Source organism: Rattus norvegicus, chromosome X, assembly GCF_036323735.1.
Source record: "Rattus norvegicus strain BN/NHsdMcwi chromosome X, GRCr8, whole genome shotgun sequence".
Classification (NCBI taxonomy): domain Eukaryota; kingdom Metazoa; phylum Chordata; class Mammalia; order Rodentia; family Muridae; genus Rattus; species Rattus norvegicus.
The window spans coordinates 13,442,384-13,461,509 of record NC_086039.1 but is presented as its reverse complement, the minus strand read 5'-3'; the positions used below and the strand labels follow the sequence as shown (position 1 = coordinate 13,461,509).

General features: G+C 48.3%; 1 protein-coding gene across 1 annotated transcript; it reads left to right on the top strand.

The window, feature by feature from the left end:
• On the top strand, positions 1–303 carry Rpl37al2 (ribosomal protein L37A like 2). The gene has a single exon (XM_228717.3). It carries the CDS (start codon positions 1–3, stop codon positions 301–303), a length of 303 nt encoding a protein of 100 aa, XP_228717.1.
• Positions 304–19,126: the final 18,823 nt, after the last annotated feature.

The following is a 19,126-nucleotide window of genomic DNA, read 5'->3' as shown; positions in this document are numbered from 1 at the left end:
ATGGCTAAACACCAAAAAGTTTGGAATCTTGGGATCAACGGGACCTGCTATGGTGCCTCCCTCTGGAAAATGGCAAAGAAAATTGCAATCAACCGGCACGCTAAGTACACTTGCACCTTCTGTGGCAAGACCAAGATGAAGAGACGAGCCATTGGCATCTGGCACTGTGATCCCTGCATGGAAACAGTGGCTGTCGGGCCCTCGACCTACAACACCACCTCTGCGGTCACAGTGAAGTCTGCCATCAGAAGACTGAAGGAACCGAAAGACCAGGAGAAGCCATACCATCTGAGACTTGCCTAGCCCACAATAAATGGGTTAATTAAAAACAAAAATAATAAAAAAAAACTACCATGCTGGCACAGTGGCACAAATCTATAATCTTAACACTGAGGAGGTAGAGGCAGGAGGGTTGGACAAAAAAGGCCATTTTCAGGTACACAGTGAGTTTAAGACCAGCCTTAGACCTGGGAAACATGAGACCATATAGATGATTGATAGATAGATAGATAGATAGATAGATAGATAGATAGATAGATAGATAGATAGAGATATATATCATATATAAGATTTATATATGATATATATGATATGTATGTATTATATGTATGATATATCGATGTATATACATATATGTATATCAACAACAAAGAACTCCCATGTCATCTCCTCTATATATACCTGAAGGAACTTGTCATGTGCAATACAGACGTCTGCATACTGACCTTATTGTGACACTATTCACCAAAGCCAGGGTAGGGAATGAGCTTCCATGGTCATCAAGAGAAGAGTAGGTAAAGGAAACATGCTCTGGAAGGCTGAAGAGACAGCTTAGCAGTTAAAAGCACTACTTGCTCTCTCAGAGGGTCTGGCCTCAATTCCCAGCTCGCAGCCATCCATGGCTCCAGTTCTAGGGGATCTGATACCCTCTTTTAGCCTCTGTGGGTACCAGGCACACAAGTGGTTTGAAGACATACATCCAGGCAAAACATCCATACACATTAAATAAAATCATATTTTTTTCATTTTATAAAGATAAAAGGAGCATGGTGTACATACACCATGAAATATTCAAACCACAGACAAGAATGACACTCTGTCACTTGAGGACGAATGGAACTAGAGACTATCATCCTACATGACATAAGCCAGACGAGAATGATGAGTCCCACTATTCTTCATATATGCAGAAGCTATGAAAGAAAGGTCTCCTGGCCTCCTCCTTCGCACTCTGCTGCTGGCCGCCTTTTTGGCTGAGTAAATGAGGAGTACCTGTGGGGCTTGGCCCTGCACTACCCAGCAAGACAAGCTTGTCCTCACCTAAGATTAATGTGCCCAAGACCTCACCCCTCGCATTGTAACAAGAATTCTAACTTAGGAGACAGGGTACTTGTATGGTGAACTCAACTGTACCAACTATCGGACTGAATCCTGGGAATGAAATCTCATCCTATGTGGACTCATGGGTAGAACCTGGAGGCACCTTGTAGGTTGGAATTTTGCCTACCACAATACTTTTTGAGTCCTTTCTCTGTGCATACACTCTGTTTATAAATGCATGTGTGGATCACAGACACCATAAATACTTGCTGTGTTCCTGACATTGCTCCCCAATTGCACTTTCTCACTTCCAAAAAAGATGTATGTCTATGACAGAACTGAGCTTGGTGCACTGTGGTACTGAGTCCAGCAAGCATGGCAGCTGAATCCCCCAGCTCCCTTGCTCTCCTTCTAGGTCTCCTGTCCACTCCAGAGGCACTTAGGGCTGGGGCTCAGTTAGACAGTAGCTTGCCAGTTGCACCTTCCTTCACTGGCATTGCTTGCCTTTCCTAGCACCTGCCCCAACCCTGCTGGGACTCTCTCCACCAAAGGAACAGACTCCAGTCCACCTGCTTTAAGACACAACAGTGTGATAGAGATCATCTCTGTGTTTTATGGGTCTTTCTTTCTTCCTTTCTTTCTTTCTTTCTTTCTTTCTTTTTCATCCACACTGGGATACATGTACTATTAATATAAATAAAATCCATTTCAAATAATAAATATTTTAAGAAGAAAAACTCATAAGGTATGGTGGCACATGCTTTATTCCCAACATTTAGAAGGCCCAGAGGCTGGGGTTGGGGATTTAGCTCAGTGGTAGAGCGCTTGCTTAGGAAGCACAAGGCCCTGGGTTCGGTCCCCAGCTCCGAAAAAAAAAAAAAAAGAACCAAAAAAAAAAAAAAAAAAAAGAAGGCAGAGGCTGGAGAATCTCAGAGTTTGAGGCCAGCCTGGTCTACAGAGCAAGTTTCTGGCTGCCCAGGGCTACACAGAGACACCCCCTCTCAGGGGGGGGAAGAAGGAAGAGAAGGAGGAGGAAGATGAGGAGGAAGAAGAGAAGAGAAAAGGTCCATACCTATAGCCCTTATCTCACATGCCTTTAGGTCTTTACACGCACATGCGCACACACACACATACACACACACACACACACACACACACACACACACACACACGCGCGCGCGCGCGCACGTGCGCACACCTGCTAGTGGTAAACAATCATTCACAGAAGCTGACATCTGCAGAGCAGATCCTGTGTGGATGCGCTGCACCTGTTCTCTGCTTAGCTTACTTCAAATGGTACATCCATCTCCTCTCCTTCCCCAGATCCCTTTAATAGGATCCCCCAAAGAACAGAAAGGTATAAACCAGTAATAAGGCAGTGTGTGGGTGTGTCAGCAGATGAGAGATTTCAACACGTCTCTAGAAGACAGAGAGCAGAAGGAAAGGTGGTGACAGGTGACACAGAGCAGAGTGAGCCACAGCTGAGATTTTCTCAGGCAGGAGGGCAGGAAGAAAGTCAAAGCTGAGTTAGCAAGGGTCCCTGAAGGTAGGACTGACTAGAGTTGGCATCAGCTAGGCCAACTGACTATCTCAACTACCATCCTACCCTGAGGCCCAGGAAGGAGCAGGGGCAAATTTCCCAATTTCTTATGGTTGACATTGGAGCTGATGTGTCTACTTCCCAACAATAAATGTCAATGACTCTTTTCTGAAAATGCAGAAAGCCAGGTACAATGGCCCTCCCCTGAAATCCAACCACTTGAGAGGCAGGAACACAAGGATGGAGAGGTGAAGGCCATGCTTAACTACAACTATATAGTGAGACCCTGACTCTTGAGTCCCTTAAAACAAACAGCAAACAAGTAATAGGAAGACGAGGTGGTGCATATCTTCAATCCCAGTGCTTGGAAGGCGGATCAAGAGTTCAGGAAAAGGAGGTTCTGTCTCTGATAAAAAATAATAATAATAATAAAGGTAAAAAAAAAGCCACCAGCCTGGAGCATGATGTCTGAAGCTAACCAGAACAGCTTGTATGAATATTAGTAACTTGGAAAAGCCTCCCAGACTCTATCTTTGGGGGAACCCCAGTTCACCCACCAACTAGCGATTCCCACACATGTACACCACGTGTGCTCCTCTTGTACCAGAAGAAGCTTCTGAACTATGATAATTCGTCTACAGAAATCTTACAACATAAAGGTTAGACAAAGGCAACCAATGGGAATGGAAACAGATAATTTAGTGAAGGAGAGAACAGAAGTTAAAGGGGGGTGGAGGGCAGGAGGAGGTGGTGGCACCAGTGGCTTTACCCAGCACTCCTGTAGAGATTCATGAAGCTAGTGCACCCTGAAGGCAGAAGACAGTCCATCCATGCTTGCAATCAAAGAGAATGTCAGAACCTGTGGAAATTTGAAAGCATGGGGACAGAATGAAGAAAATTAATTGAAGACCTGAAAGTTAAAAAAAAAATCAAGAGACTCTTCCAGAACATAGGGCTTAGTGAAAGAGATAGAAAACATAAGAGAAAAGATAAGAGACATAGAGAATCATTCTGGCAGGTCCAATATGTGACTGATAATGGGAGGGTTTTAGGAAGAATAGAGAAAGCAGAGGGAACCTGGGCCTCTGCCAATGGTCCAGAGCCTTGTGGCTATGACAATGCAGACAGAAACAAATTCTGAGAGGCTGGGTGTGACCTTTGCCCTTTGAAGGCAGGCTACTTTTATGGTTTTTGTATTCTGTGTCAATTTCCCCTTTGTCCTCCTTCCTCAGTATTTAGTGGTGTCAGCTGAGCCCAGAAGAGCCACTGCGGGGTGGGGGTTGGGGGTGTGTTCATGAAGGGGACTTTGGAGCAAAATGGACAGTGTTGTCAGGAGCCCTCAAAATGATAGTCCCTAGGGGAAAGATACTCCAGGGGGCATGAGGTCAGAGCTGCTCACTCCTCAGCCGGCGAAGAGATCATCTTGCCAAAGACAGTTGCCCTTGCAGAAGGAAAGCCTGCACCACTTTTCCAACAGCCAGTCCCATGAGAATGGGAGTCAACTTCCCTGGAAGGCCTTCCAGTACAAAAGTCAGGCCTGAAGTGGATGGCATGAAGTTGGAGAAGATTCTTCACCACATGCTCCTTTGGTTGCTTGTATTGTCACTAGCTGGTCAACTTGCTGTTTTGTTTAATACGGGACCTTCAGCTAGAAAGAAGATTCAGTGGGTAAAGGTACTTGTCACCAAGTCTGTCTATCTGAGTTCAATCCTCCAGGCCCCACATGGAGGGAAAAGAGAACCAATTCCCAAATCTCGCAGTGGAAAGAGAGAACCAACTCCCAGAAGTTGACCTCTGACTTCCACATGTACACTATGACATGCATGTGCCAATACATAGACACATTAAATAAATAAAAGTAATAAATTTAAAAAAAAAAAAAAAGAAAGGATCTCACTATGTAGCCCAGGCTAGCCTGGTACTAAAGATATTCACAAGTGTAGGAATTACAGGAATTACCATCATGGCTGGCTTGTGTGCGTATATGTGCATGTGCCTGTGTGCATGCGTGTGCATGTGTGTGTGTGTGTGTGTGTGTGTGTGTGTGTGTGTGTGTTAAAGGACCAGGGACTTCCCACAGGGATGACTGTTGGGGCCTAGGAGAACCTCTGTCCACCTCAGGCCAGAAGAGCTTTGTCAGTAGCTCCCAGCTGTAGTTCCCAGCCATATGTCTGCTGATGGCTTTCAGAACTACCAATAAGGCACACAAACCCCCATCACACTGTCAGCCAGGCCCCCTGGGTTGGTTTGTTTTTCCATGGCATAAACGTATTTTATGGAGAAATAAAATGCACAATAATAAAGTGGGGGAGGGGAGCGTTTCCACAGGCCCACATTTTATCCAAAGGGGCTGAGATGTGGCATCCCCGGCTCGAATATGAAATTATTACACAAGAATTGACTCTCGGTGTCTCCGATGCTCCCTGGGATGATTGCTTCTATAACTTATGGAGACAGCTGAGCGTTTGTATTCAAGTGATCACATAAATTAATATCCATATGTGGAAATGGAGCGCCGGGAGCCGGCCTGGTTCCAGAATGCATTCCCTGTAATGACCCACACACCTGCAGAGAAGTGCCTGGCTGAGGCTCAGAACACGGCCCTCTAAAGAAGCAAGCAAGGGATGCCAAATGTTACCCCTTTAAAGTGCTGAGCCCTGAGGGAACTTTTAGCCAAGAGGTCCTCGGAGGGAATAAAGGCAACTTCTAATGTTTTTTTATTAGAAAAACAAAATGTGTACTTATCTATTTATTTGCATTTGGCCTTTTGAGACAGTATCTTGCTATATAACCCAAGCTGGCCTCAAATTCATAGCAATCCTCCTGCCTCAGTGCTGAGAACACAGGCAAACACCACCACGCCTGTCTTCCTCCTCTCTTACTTTTTAAAGAAATAAATATACAAAAATATACCCAAAAAAGCATGAGCCTTGAAGTGCATATATTTCACTCCTCAGGACTGGTTTTTGTCAGAACTCTAATTATGCCTGTGGCCCTGAAGACCTTCCAGTCTTCCTGCTTGCCAACAACTTTTATTTTACTACATAACAGAAGACAAAATTATTCCTTTCTTCTCTGGAGTTTGCCAATGTCATGCAGAAGGACTAACAGAGAGACAGCAGCATGGCCCCAAAGGGTAGGAGAGCCAGGCCCTACCCTCCGATCACACAAGTAAAGCCAAGAGCCACAGCCACAAGCTGCGCAAACTGAAGCCCAAGAGTGCCTCAGAGATGTGAGTCAACACAAACGTGCTTCAGAAAGACACGAAGCTGCACGGCCATTGCAAAAATCCTTCCACCCTCCCTCTCTTGCTCACTCTCTCAGTGTGTTTGCTATAGTCCCATGGTAACCCCACAATCCAGAAGAATGCTGAAGGACTGTCCACCGAAGATCCCTCTCACCAGCTATATTCAATTCCATCCCTAGTTGCTCTCAAGCTTTCAACAGTGGGAAGATTTATATCTGTGCTGGTGATAAATGGTCCATAGGTGTTCAATGGGAAAGGACAGGTATAGACTGTCCTTTGAGTTGGTCACTGCCTCCTACTCTTGCAGTGCAGGCAATCAGCTTCCTGCAGGACTTGGTTAAATGAAGCAGCCTAAGGAAGGTTTGAATAGCAAACGATGAACAGGAGCTGGGAGTAATGGCATACACTTCACAGGAGAGCAGGCATTGAAGGACAGCCTGGGTTACACAGTGAGATTGTCACAGAAGGGGGGCTACAAATTGTGAGGGAAGGTGACCCCCTTCATAGACACACACCTTAATTCTCCTCTATACCCACCCCACCCGACCAATCAACTTTCATTTGGATCTACTACTGTTCAGGGGGAACAGTAGATTTATTTCTTCTCTGAGGGGATGATGTTCTGGAGACAGAGTCTCATATAGCCAGGCTGGTCTTGAACTTTGCGCTCCTGATTCTGTTTCCTCTTCCCCAAGTGATGAGATCACAGCACATGTTTGTGTCGACATGCCCCACTGGGACAGTAGATTTCTAAGGAACTTAATGCTTCTCCAGAGGTCCAACGGCAGGGACTTGTTCCCATCTGTAACAACGCACTGGTAACTATGTTTAACGAGTACTTTCTCCAGAAAAAGACAATAAACAAACAAACAAAGCAAGCCTGAGAACCAAGCATGGTAGGGTAGCTCTCCCCTATTATCCTACACTAAAGAGGCTGAAGCAAGGAGGTTGCTTTGGTTGTAAAAGGAAGTGCCGGGCCAGCTTAGGCTACAGAGACTTGTCTCCAATAATGACAGAAGAGGAGGAAGGGGGGAAGAGGAGAAAAGGTATGTGACTCTGTTGGTAGAGTCCTTACCTATCATGCACAATGTCCTGAGTTTGATCCCAGCACCATATGGGGTAGCTCACACCTATAATCCCAACACACAGGAGGTAGAAGCAAGATACATGAGACTGCCTCAAAAAAAGAAAAAGAAAAAGCATGTCTGTACCATTGTGAATAGCTAGCTGCAGTGTAAATTCCCTTCTTTCCCCAGGGCTTTTCAAGCTGCCAAGTTCATACCCTGAGTAGGGAGAGATGGATGGGCTGGATCTCATCAGCTGCTGGGCACTATAGCACTATATGGCCATGGGCTATAAAGTCACATAATCAAGTATCATTGCTTTGACCCATACTGATCCAAAGATATAGATGCTGGCCACCATTGGTTTTTGCTCAAACACAATCCTTTTTTTTTTTTTTAAGATTTATTTTATTAATATGAGTACGCTGTAGCTGTCTTCAGACACACCAGAAGAGGGCATCAGATCCCATTACAGATGGTTGTGAGCCACCATGTGGTTGCTGGGACTTGAACTCAGGACCTTTGGAAGAACAGCTAGTGTTCTTAACCACTGAGCCATCTCTCCAGCCCCCTCAAACACAATTCTAAGTGAGCCAAACAGACTTTTTTTTTAGACATATGTCATTATGTAGCCCAGGCTGGCCTCAAATGTTAGTCCCCCAACCTCTACCTCCCTAGCACTGGAATTATAGACCTGCAGCACTAGGCCCAGCAAGGTATAAAATTTTGAAGATGGAGGCAGGTGGTGGTGGTGCACGCCTTTAATCCCAGCACTCTGGAGTCAGATCTCAGAGTTTGAGGCCAGCCTGGTCTACAAAGTGAGTTCTAGGACAGCCTGGGCTACACAGAGAAAAAAAAAGGAAAGAAAGAAAAGAAATTGAAGATGGAGCAGACCTCAATTCAAAAGACTGCATACATATTTAGGCCTCTAACATGAAGAGGCCTAAACACAGGGTTGATATTCCAGAAAAGGGAGATCCCACCTATAAATGATAAGACTAGGGATGTAAGTTATAGTAGAGAACTTGCCTAGTTCCTATAAAGTCCATGGGTTCAATGTCCTGGGGGAAAAAAAACAAGAATGTATTAATTATTTTACAATCTTTAGCTGGGCATGATGGTATGTGCCTTTACTTCCAGCACTAGGGAGGTGTGGGGACAGGAGGATCAGAAGTTCAAGGTCATCTTGAATACATAGGAAATTTGAGGTCATCCTACATGAGAAGGCTGTCTCAAAATGAGGAGGAGGAGGAGGAAGAGGAGGAGGAGGAGGAGGAGGGGGAGGAGGAGGAGGAGGAGGAGGGGGAGGAGGAGGAGGAGGGGGAGGATAAACCTTCTAAAACAGGTATTCATAAATAGTCAACCCATAAATAAGGAAATGGGGGCCCAGAAAAGTCAAGTCACTTTTCCAGGACCACAGAAAAAACTAGAGTGGAACTGGGTGGGCAAAGTGCACAGGTGTATTAGTTAAGGATGCTCAGTGGTTAAAAGTCCTTCTTGTGTGTCTTAGTTAGGGTTTCCACTGCTGTGAAGAGACACCATGACCAAGGCAACTCTTATAAGGACAACATTTTTTTTTAATTTAATTGCAGCCAGCTTACAGGCTCAGAGGTTCAGTCCATTATCATCAAGGCAGAAGCATGGCAGCATCCAGGCAGGCATGGTGCAGGAGTAACTGAGACTTCTACATCTTCACCTGAAGGCAAACAGAAGAAGACTGACTTCCAGGCAGCTAGGAGGAGGGTCTTAAAGTCCACCCCCACAGTGACACGCCTACTCCAACAGGGCCACACCTCCACATAGTGCCACTCCCTGGACCAAGGGTATTGAAACCACCACATTGTGTAAGCCTGAAGCTCTGAGTTCAATCCCTGTACCACAGTCAAGGTGGGAGGAGAGAACTAGCTCTACAGTATCCTCCTTCCACATGTGTGCCTCAGCTCCATTCCTAGTCTTAGGCCAGCCTATGGTATGTGCGATCCTAGCTTAAAAAGGAATGTTGTGGGGGCTGGAGAGATGGCTCAGTGGTTAAGAGCACCGACTGCTCTTCCAGAGGTCCTGAGTTCAAATCCCAGCAACCACATGGTGGCTCACAACCATCTGTAATGAGATCTGATGCCCTCTTCTGGTGTGTCTGAAGACAGCTACAGTGTACTCATATACAATAAATAAAATCTTAAAAAAAAAAAAAAAGGAATGTTGTGCCTAACAGAAATCCCAACAAGCAATGGGTTACGCACATAATGGATTTTTGTTTCTGATAAATGAAGAAATCCAGAGGAGGGGTTGGTGGGATGACTGAGTGGGTAAAGTCCTTGCCAAGCCTGACATCCTGATTTTAGTCCCTGTAACCCACATAATAAAAGGAGAGAACTGACCTCAAAAAGTAGTCCTCTGATCTCTAGACACACACTGTGCCTCATGTATACCCCACACATAAATGCAATTAATTAATTAATTAATTGGCATTTGAAAAAGAAAGAAAAAGAAAAAGAAAAGAAATACAGAGGAATATACAGAACCCAGCGGTCATGTACCTACGCAAGTTACCAAGAATGCAGACTCCTAACTTCCTGCCCCATCATACAGAAGACATGGTTTTCATCCTCATGGTGCCAAAATGGCTGCTGCACTTGTAAGTACAGCGTTCATGTTTCAGGCAGGAAAAAGAAAAGGCGGAGGTAGTTTTAAAAAAAAAAAAAAAAAAAAAAAAAAAAACTCTCCACTCAAGGTCTGCTTTATTTGAGAAGAAAATTCCTTTACCAGGGATGTCTGCTCACTTCCAGTGGACTGGCTCTGCATCGTGTAACCACCTCTAGGAATTTGGGGGTTTGAGAGTTTGACTATTTAGGCACTATAATAAAAGATGAAAAAGCAAAAGGAAATTTGAACGGGAAGTAAGTGACACTGACCCCAGGTCTCTTATCTATTGGTCCAGGGCTCTCGACATTTTACACTGTGACAGGGTTGCCTGCTGCAGGATAGGAAGGAAGGGGGCCACTCATTTATCTAGGCCAGAAGCAGGGAAGATGGCCAGCTCACACATGCTGATAAGCTTTCATGGAAGACACACATGGGGCATTAGGAACTGTTCAAAAGGAAGAAGATAACATACTGAGAATGCATAGCAGATGGGGGAAGGGGGCAACGGAATTCACGCCACAACAAAGAAGCAAACACCAGGCATGCGCTTCTAGGTGCTAAGCCCTGTGTTCAGACCTAGAACACAGAGTCAACAGAGCAGAGTGGAAAAAGCACGTTAGCAGCTAGGGAGATGGCTCAGTCAGTAAAGTGCTGGCTGCGCAAGCTGATGAAATGAGTTTGAGCCCCGGCAATCCTATAAACCGGCAGACATGGTAGCTAGCATGCAGTTGTAATCTCAGTCCAGTGGAGGCAGAGACAGGACTCACGGAGCTTATTGCCTGTCATTCTAGCTCAATTGACCAACTTGAAATTGAAATGCAAGATTCTGTCATAAAAAAAGATTAACTGCTCCTGGAGAACAAAACTCCAGGTTCACCTTGAGGCTCCACGGGCACAGGAGGGTGGGAGTGGAGAGCAAAGGAGAAAAGGGAGATTGTTTGAGATGAGTGGATGGGAATTTTTTAAAATGTCCCTTCTAGGTAGGACCTCTGGAAAGACACACAGGGTACCAGAAAAGTAAGCTCGGTTGACGACAAAGCTCCCCAGGTCATGCACAGTGGCCAAAGGTGTTTAGGTCTCCAGGCTGAGTGTCTACCTCCTAAATTGAGCTTTCTCTAGCCTATCAGAGGACAGCCTCCTCTGTAGTTCCTTGAGGTGGCAGGGAAAGCATGACTTGCTCATCTCCATAACAAGCAAGTTGGGCTGAAAACCACCAAGTCAAAAGGACATAAGCAAAGGAAAAGGAATTTGCTGGCCTGTGTAACTGAGACGAATCTAGTTCCGGTTCAGGTAGATCTAGCTCAAACAGTGGAGACTGTAGCCCAGCTCTACTCTACTCTTAGGCAGCCAGTCAGCCCAGCTTCTTGGCAACTACAGTAAAAATATGATCCTCTCTTCTGTTAGAAACAGCAAACTACATCGCCCCCACCCCCACCCCTTGGGATCTTGGGTACACATCACCTGTGAGCAAATCACAGTGACCAGATTCATAGGAGGGAACGTGACCAAGTGTCCTACTCATCCAATACCTGTAGACCCGAAAGAAAGACTCCAACAGACTCAGCATCCAAGAACAGTGTTCACCCAAACAAAGTATGAGTCCTGCTTCCAGGAGGGCCAAATGACGGACAGGCAAAGCCGCAGCTGTCTATCACAGTGGTTCTGCAGAGCTGCCAAAAGAGCCATCCACACTTAGACCTCCCAATCCTTCAAAAGTTGCTTTTTGCAAGCATCCAGCTACATCCAGTCTTGGGGATCAGAACCCTGGCTACTTCCTGCTCTGCCAAAGAGAATATCAGAAAATCAGAGCTAAAAGAAGCTTAACAGTCACTTCGTCTCTCCCTCTGCTACCCAAAAGCAAAGAGGGAGGAATTCAGCCTGAGCATGAGAGCTGACTGGCCACAAACACAGTAAAACAAACTGGTATTTTAGCCCTAACTTTCCCTTCTGCCCAAAGCCTGGGAAAATGTTCTAAGAGACACTGGAGAACAGTGGAGAAAATCCCCAACAATGGGTAAGGATCTGGCCTCCTTACCACGTCAGTGCACCTTCGAAACTAAGTATGATTTCTCATGCCGAGTCTCCCGGTACTTGTGAGGGTGTCACAGGAGGAGCGTGAATTTGAGGACAAAATCAGGTGTGGTGGCACATACCTTTTAATGCCAGCACTCACAAGGCAGAGACAGGAGGATCTCAGTGAGCTCAAGGCCAGCCTGGTCTACAGAGTGAGCTCCTGGACAACTAAGACTACAGAGAGACCCTAACTCAAACAACAACAACAAAAGAAGTTTAAGAACAGTCTTGGCTACAAATCAAGACTCATTAACAGAAAACTAAAAAAAAAAAAAAGAAAGAAAGAAAGAAGGGGGGGAAGGGAGTAAAAGACCATCTCTAGGGGAAAAAAAAAAACCCTCCTCACAGACAAATGTTCTGTGCAGAGATGCCATGGTATGACTCTCCAAAGTTAGATTAGTGTGACTAAGAACCAGATGATTTGGGCTGAGGATAGGTGCAGGGTTGAGGTCATGCCCTGCCCACCCCCTAGCCTCAGCTATCATACTACATACGTAAGGGAGAAAAAATGAAGGTGCTCAGGGTCACCACGCACCATCTGTCTTCCAATAGTGGCAGTACAGGCGGTCTTATCAGCCTGTCTCTCTGATCTGACCCGCTCCTGGCCAGATCCCCAGTCCAGCCACGTGCACCCTTCGCCTTACCATCCAAAGGGAAAATATGTCCCTCACCTGGCTCTTCTTTCCCTTCCTAGCCACTGTCCAGCAGAAACTTTTCTCAGAAACTTGGGTACACACTTAGAAAGTTTTCTGGATGGTGTATGTATGACAAAGAGGGAGGCTGCAGTGGATATTAGTGATTACAGGCTCCCCTCTTCTGTCTTCCCTCTCATCGGTTTTTTTTTGGGGGGGAGGGGTGTTGTTGTTTTGTTTTCTTTTTTCAAACAGGACTCCAGAGGAGGACACCAAAAAGCTTGGACCCTAAGGAATTTAAAAAGGTTATCTTGATTACTTAAGCAGAGGTTTTCTGAGACTCCCAGCCAGTGGGAAAGAAGAAAAACTTCTAAAGTTATATAACCCTTTAGCAACTGGTTAGATAAGAGCAGGGCCTGAGCAAACAGAGAAACCAGGAGTGGCAGTGTTCCCATTAACTCTTTCAAAGCCTAGAAGACAGCCACAGGAAGTTTCGTTTTAACCCCCTATCCTATCTCCCTCCCCCTTCTTCTATGAGGGTGTTCCCCTACCCATCTACCCACCCCTTCCTGCCTCCTTGCCCTGACATTCCCCTACACTGGGAAGTCCAACCTTGGCAGGACCAAGAGCTTCTCCTCCCATTGGTGTCCAACAAGGCCATCCTTTGCTACATATGCAGCTGGAGCCATGGGTCTATCCATGTATACTCTTTGGATAGTGGTTTAGTGCCTGGGAGCTCTGGTTGTTGGTATTGTTTTTCTTATGGGGTTGCAAGCCCCTTCAGCTCCTTCAGTCCTTTCTAGGAAGGTTTTGTTTGTTTGTTTGTTTGTTTTTAAATCCCTAGGCACCCACTAGGCAGTGACAGCACATGCCTTTAATCCCAGCACTTGGGACAAAGAGGCAAGTAGACCTCTGGTGGATCTCTGTGAGTTCAAGGCCAGCCAGGACTACAGAGTTCTAGGACAGCCAAGGTTACACAGAGAAACCCTGTTTCGACACCCCCACCTGCACCCCCAAAGTAGCACTGGTTCCTCTGTTATTTACCAAAGCAAGCCTTCACTTCTAAACCAAAGTTCATGAGCCCAACCTTTTCTTTTAAAGATTAATTTATTTTTATGTATGTGAGTACACTGTCGCTGTCTTCAGACACACCAGAAGAGGGCATCAGATCCCATTACAGATGGTTGTGAGCCACCATGTGGTTGCTGGGATTTGAACTCAGGACCTCGGGAAGAGCAGTCAGTGCTCTTAACTGCTAGAACCCAACCTTTCTGTGTCTACTTTTACTCCCTCTTCCAGGTCGTCCAAATCCGTTTCAGCTGTGTACCTAGCTAAGGAGGAAAGTACACATTTCTAGTGCACTATGCTTGGCTTTCCCAGGCAGCCAGACTCTGTATACCCCAGGATTGCCCCGCATTGCCTGGTACAGCTTCCCATGTCTCCCCTGGATGGGAGAAGCACGTGAGACAGTCCAACTGCAGGAGAAAACTGAAGGACTGCCTCCAACCCAGAAACCTCAGCCAGGAGGGGATGGGAGTCTGGTGCTTCTGGCCTGGGCCCAGGCATGCGACACAGGACAGGAAGCCCTCACTAAGGACATAAGAACGGAGGATATTCTGCCTTAGATTTCCTGAACTTTGACACAAAAGGGAGAAAGGGCCCTACAGTGGGAGAGAGCATCTAGACTAGAAGGTGTAGTGAATGTCCCAGGAATTGGCAACCCCTGATGCCTTGCTAACCTGGGACCTGAGAAAGAACCGGGGCTTTATCTGGCCTTGGCAGGCTTCCAACCAAGGGGCCCATCAAAAGTGAGCCTTCTGCCTCCCCAGACCACATTCTGGCCCTGCAAGAGCCCAAGGGGACTCAAGTCCCAACGCATGGGACCCTCCCAGACCTCACCCAGCCCTTGCACCACTCCCAATCGCATGGGCGAAGGAGGTCAGTGTCGTTCAAGTAATTTCTCTGCGAACACAAGATGGCAGCCTTAAATAAATGCAACCCTGCGCAGCTTTTAATCTTACACATCATTAAATTCCTAATTTACACATTATGTTTTCGTGGGCCAACCCATAACTCATTAGTGTTGAACTCACGAGGTATAAAGACCAACGCACGATGGGCGCTGGAGTGCTGTCACCTGCCTGGGTTAACAGAGCCTGCCATAGGGGCAGGAAGAAGGCATGAGAGGCGCGCTGGGGTGCTAGCCTGGGCCAAGGCGGCAGCACAGGGGGCCCGTGGGTGCCAGGTTCAAGGTCGCATGTCATGCTCACAGCGCTGCTGCCGGATAAAGTGTTCCCTCCAACCCTCCCGGACCCGCGGTCGCGAATTCATTCGTGCACATTCACTCCTGGCACACTAGCACTCGGGTGGTGGAACGAGGCTCCGGGCCTCGCAGGCCTCCTTGGCAGACATCTTCCTATGGAAGGATTTCAAACGAGCAGTGAAAAACCAGAAACCACACAGGGTTACAAACTCTGGAGTCTCTGGCTGGTGGTGGCCCCTTTCTCCACCTCTGGCGGGGCCCAGGGCCAGGAACTCATCAAAAGGCAAAGTGTACGCGCTAAGGGCTGTGGGAGCTCGGGGACTGAGCTCCGTTCTGAGGTCTCATCTCTCCTCTTCCCCGGATTGTCGAGTAGCACAGCCTTAGCACTCGGGCTTTGGAGGTGTGGGGGTGGGGATGAAATGCAAGACCATGAAAGCTGCTGCTTCCCTTCTAGGGAATGGGCGGGCAGGCTCACCCAGTGTAATCTGATCATCAGCCCTGGCCTGGGCAAGGCGTACCCTCAAAGAGACGAAAGCTGTGACCTGCTCTGGTCTGGGATTCTAGGGGCTTGATGGGTGAGCGGGACCCGGGCGCGGATGAGCTGGCCTCGCTAGGCGGTACAGGGCCAAGCCTCGTAGGTGCTTCGCGTCATCTCAGCCAAAAGGCGGCCAGCTCCGCGCCTGCGGTGGAGTGGGAGGGAGGAAGCTGGGAGAGCGCCCCGCCCTCGCCGCCCGCGGTCACAGGGGCAATTACACTCCTCGCTGCAGACGGTTACCAGCTCGCCGGCGCATCCCTCCCCGGCTCCCCTCCCTCCTCCGCACATCTTAGCGAGGGCGCCGCGGAAACGCGGCGGCGGCCGGCGGCCTCTGGGGACTTCCCTAGGCTTCTGGCTCTCTGTGAGCTGCCCAGATCGCTGGGGCGAGGCCGTCGTACTCTTCGTCCTCCCCACTACCAGCCTGGGGAGCGATTTTGCCGGTTGTGAAAGGGTCGCCAAACCCTTTCCCGAGGCTCTGCAAGAGCCCAGCCCCAACCAACACAGCAACCCCTACTCCCCCCCAATCTCACGGGAGCCAGTAATCCGGGTGCCCCCTGACCCATGTGTCCTTTCCTAGCCCCAGGACACGATTAAATCTCTGGCCAGAAACCTCCGAGGCCTTTACTCTGCCAGGCTGAGTCCTCGGCACCAAATTAACAGTCTCCCTCCCGCCCCGTATGGCTTCTACAATTCCGGAAGGTGTCTTTGAAGCTGTGAATGGAAACTAGGGCTTTGGATTAAGGCTTTATTTCCACCTAGCTGCGTGATTTGAAGCGAGTTTCTTAACCTTAGGTGTTTCGTCTGCAAAAGCAGAAGACATGATGCCCATGTAAGGGCGGCTGCTTGGATTGGGAAGAGATAGATATGAATAGTAGGTGAAATGCTTGGCACATGTCCTGGGGGAAATCATTATTGCCACAAGGCCACAACCGTGGTGACATTAAAAGTCAGATCCCCACCACCATCACATACAAACCCGAGGGTAAGGCCTGTCGGAGTTCTGGCACATTTCCCACAAAACAAGGTGCACTTAAGCCACAAGCTAGGCCTGAAGGGAGGACAGTGGAAGTGTGGGGTTGCCAACCAAGCGTATCATTCAGCCTTCCTTTGCAAATGAATAGGGCTCTGTCTGTAGCTTCTGCCATTCCAACGCCAGGTCTACAACGCCTAAGGCTTAAACCTGGCGCGGCAGTAAATTTAGCCTGAAGGCAGCGCCTCTTGTGGGGCGGGGATGTCTCCTAGCTGGATGGATGGAAAGCGAACAGGGTAGGAAAAAGGAGTTGCTTCTGGGAAAAAGGGTCTGAGTAAAGAAACATTTCGGGCCGCTGGAGGGGCACGGACGAAAAGAAATAGGACGCAAAAGAAGCCTCCCCAGAATTTGGGCCACTGTGGGAGCCGTGCGAGACAGACTTCCCATCTGGGAAGGGCTGCCTACGGGTAATTGGGTTTGCTCGAGTTGCCTCTATAATTAATAAGTGATTTGACTTGGAGATTGGAAATAGTCATTGAAAGGAAGCCGCAGGCTTAGGGTGTGAGGCCCGGGAGCCTCCTCCGAAATCCAAAGGCCGCGGAGAAGGACGGTTTGAAGAACAGGACGAATGTGATAATATTGGCATCCAACCTTCTGGTGTTTGAGTAATTCGTTGCTTAGCTACTTTGGATAGGCCATTATTTTGCAAACTGGAAACATTTGCAAGTGGTGATATTTTGCTCCTGCCTGACGCAGGGGCTGCAAACCTACCCCGACTCTGCTGAACTCTTCGAAATATATATGCATAAATTGTTCCTAATGAGACCATCTGTTTTTTATGGCCCCTCTGGAAGCAGGAGGAACCCGAGGACTGCTCCGTCTTGCAGAAATCTGTGGCCAGGCAGGCCCGAGAAATAAATAGGGTAGATGAGAACAATACGTCGACAGCGCAGACAGCCGGTTCCGCGGTTAAGATGTGTCCCTGGGTTCCCGGGGGTATGGGCCATTTAGGCCAACCCCAGGTTGCTTGAAGCATGGAGATGTTAGGAGATTCTGCTTCTAAGAGGCCGGGAGCTGCGAAGGGGTTTCACAGAATACAAGAACCTGATTTTTTTTTTCCATGTCTGGAACATAGCCAGAGCCTCAAGGTTGAGACTCCTCTGGGATCTTAGGACACAGACCCAGTTGTGCGTGGCCTCGGGCATCGCCCACCAGCCCGACCCCTGCCTCACGAGAAGGAAAGATAGAGGTGTCTTTGAGCCTCAGCGACTGAGAACAGCCCTTACTCCAGGGTTTGATTCCAGCGCGTCCCAAAGGTTGAGCTTTCGGCTCCGCGTGTCTGGCAGGCCCAGCAACACGGCCTGAGACCTCTCGGAGGGTGGCAGGGCAAACACTTTTCACATTACCGGGTGCCTGTTAATTGGGGCAGTGCGAAAGACGCCGCTCCTACCCCTTTGCGGTAGGGGCTGGGGGTCAGGAATGGGCAGTGGGGCTGCTTAATAATAGAGGGGCTGCCCTGGGGAGCCTCAGATATCGGTAACCCCCATGATTAATTCATAACCCTCCACTGTGCCTGGCACCGGCTCGGGTCTTTAATCGGTTCTGAATGTCAGTGAGGCTTCCCCGACAGCCTGAGCGCTGTCTTTTGAATGTGTTGAAAGTGGTTGCGCACACACCAGGAGACAAAGTTGCCATCTGCTCGGGGGACCACAGCAACTGGGCGCTAGAAGGGGTCGTCCTCCCGCTGCTTAGGCTGCCCCTGGGGGCCTTCTCCTCCTAGCCTGATCTAAAGCCAACACAGCCCAAAATATTCCTTATAGCCACCGCTACTGGGATTTCAGGAGCACGAGGTAGGGTGTGTGTGTGTGTGTGTGTGTGTGTGTGTGTGTGTGTGTGTGTGTGTGTGTGTGTGTGTGTGAATGGTGGAAACTCCAGCTAGCTACGTAATAGAGTATGCCCATGGGAAGGCAGCTCCGAGGTCACCCAGACCTAGGCCTATGATAATGAGATTATAAAACCCTGCTGTTTGTATTCAGGTAGGTGTAGGAGATAAATAATATACAGAAACGGGGATAATTTGGGAGGGGAAGCCCCTGGAGAACAAAGCTCTTGGCCCTTGGACTCCAAAGAGTCACACAAGTGACTAGTGACCTCTTCTTGCACGGGAGAAAGCAGGGATGGGAACTTGGAGGGGGAAGGGAAACAGACCTTTAAAGGGGTGGGCAATGGGTATGGAAAGGCTCAACGAAAGTCTGGTTGGCCTTCTGGTTGGCCTCTAAAGAGCTGGATCTCAGGAAGTTGGGGCAGGGCGGAGAAATAGGCAGCCTCCACTTAGCTTGCTGGGAGAAGCCCTGTTGCCACTCTTCCCCTTATCCCACCCCCACCCCAGACTGCCTGTGTGCAGTGTGTTAATCGACCTCTTGGTTATGGACCTAAAGGAGGACCGAATGGCAGAGGCAGGGGTGGGGGTGGCGGTGGAGTGTCTTCCTGCTGCTGGCTTGAGCTTCTGCACTGCCCGGGCTCCGCTTCGCTTTGCCTCGTGTGGCAGCGCCTTGTCTGCAGACTGTAATTCCACACTCCCTTGAGCACCTGGGCTGGGGAATCTATTGAAGGGATTGGAACTGCATCAGATGAACAGCACTGGGCGGGGGGGGGGGGGAGGAGAAAATAGCCAAAACTTGGGAGTTATACACTGCCTCCCTCTACCCCACTCCCGAATAGTTTACCCTCCCCCTTCCAGGCCACCCCTCCCCCACCCCCTCCATTCTTTAAGGCTTGCAGCCAGTCTTATCATATGGTTTTGTTTCTGTGCTATTTTTTTTTAATTCAGACACCAAAA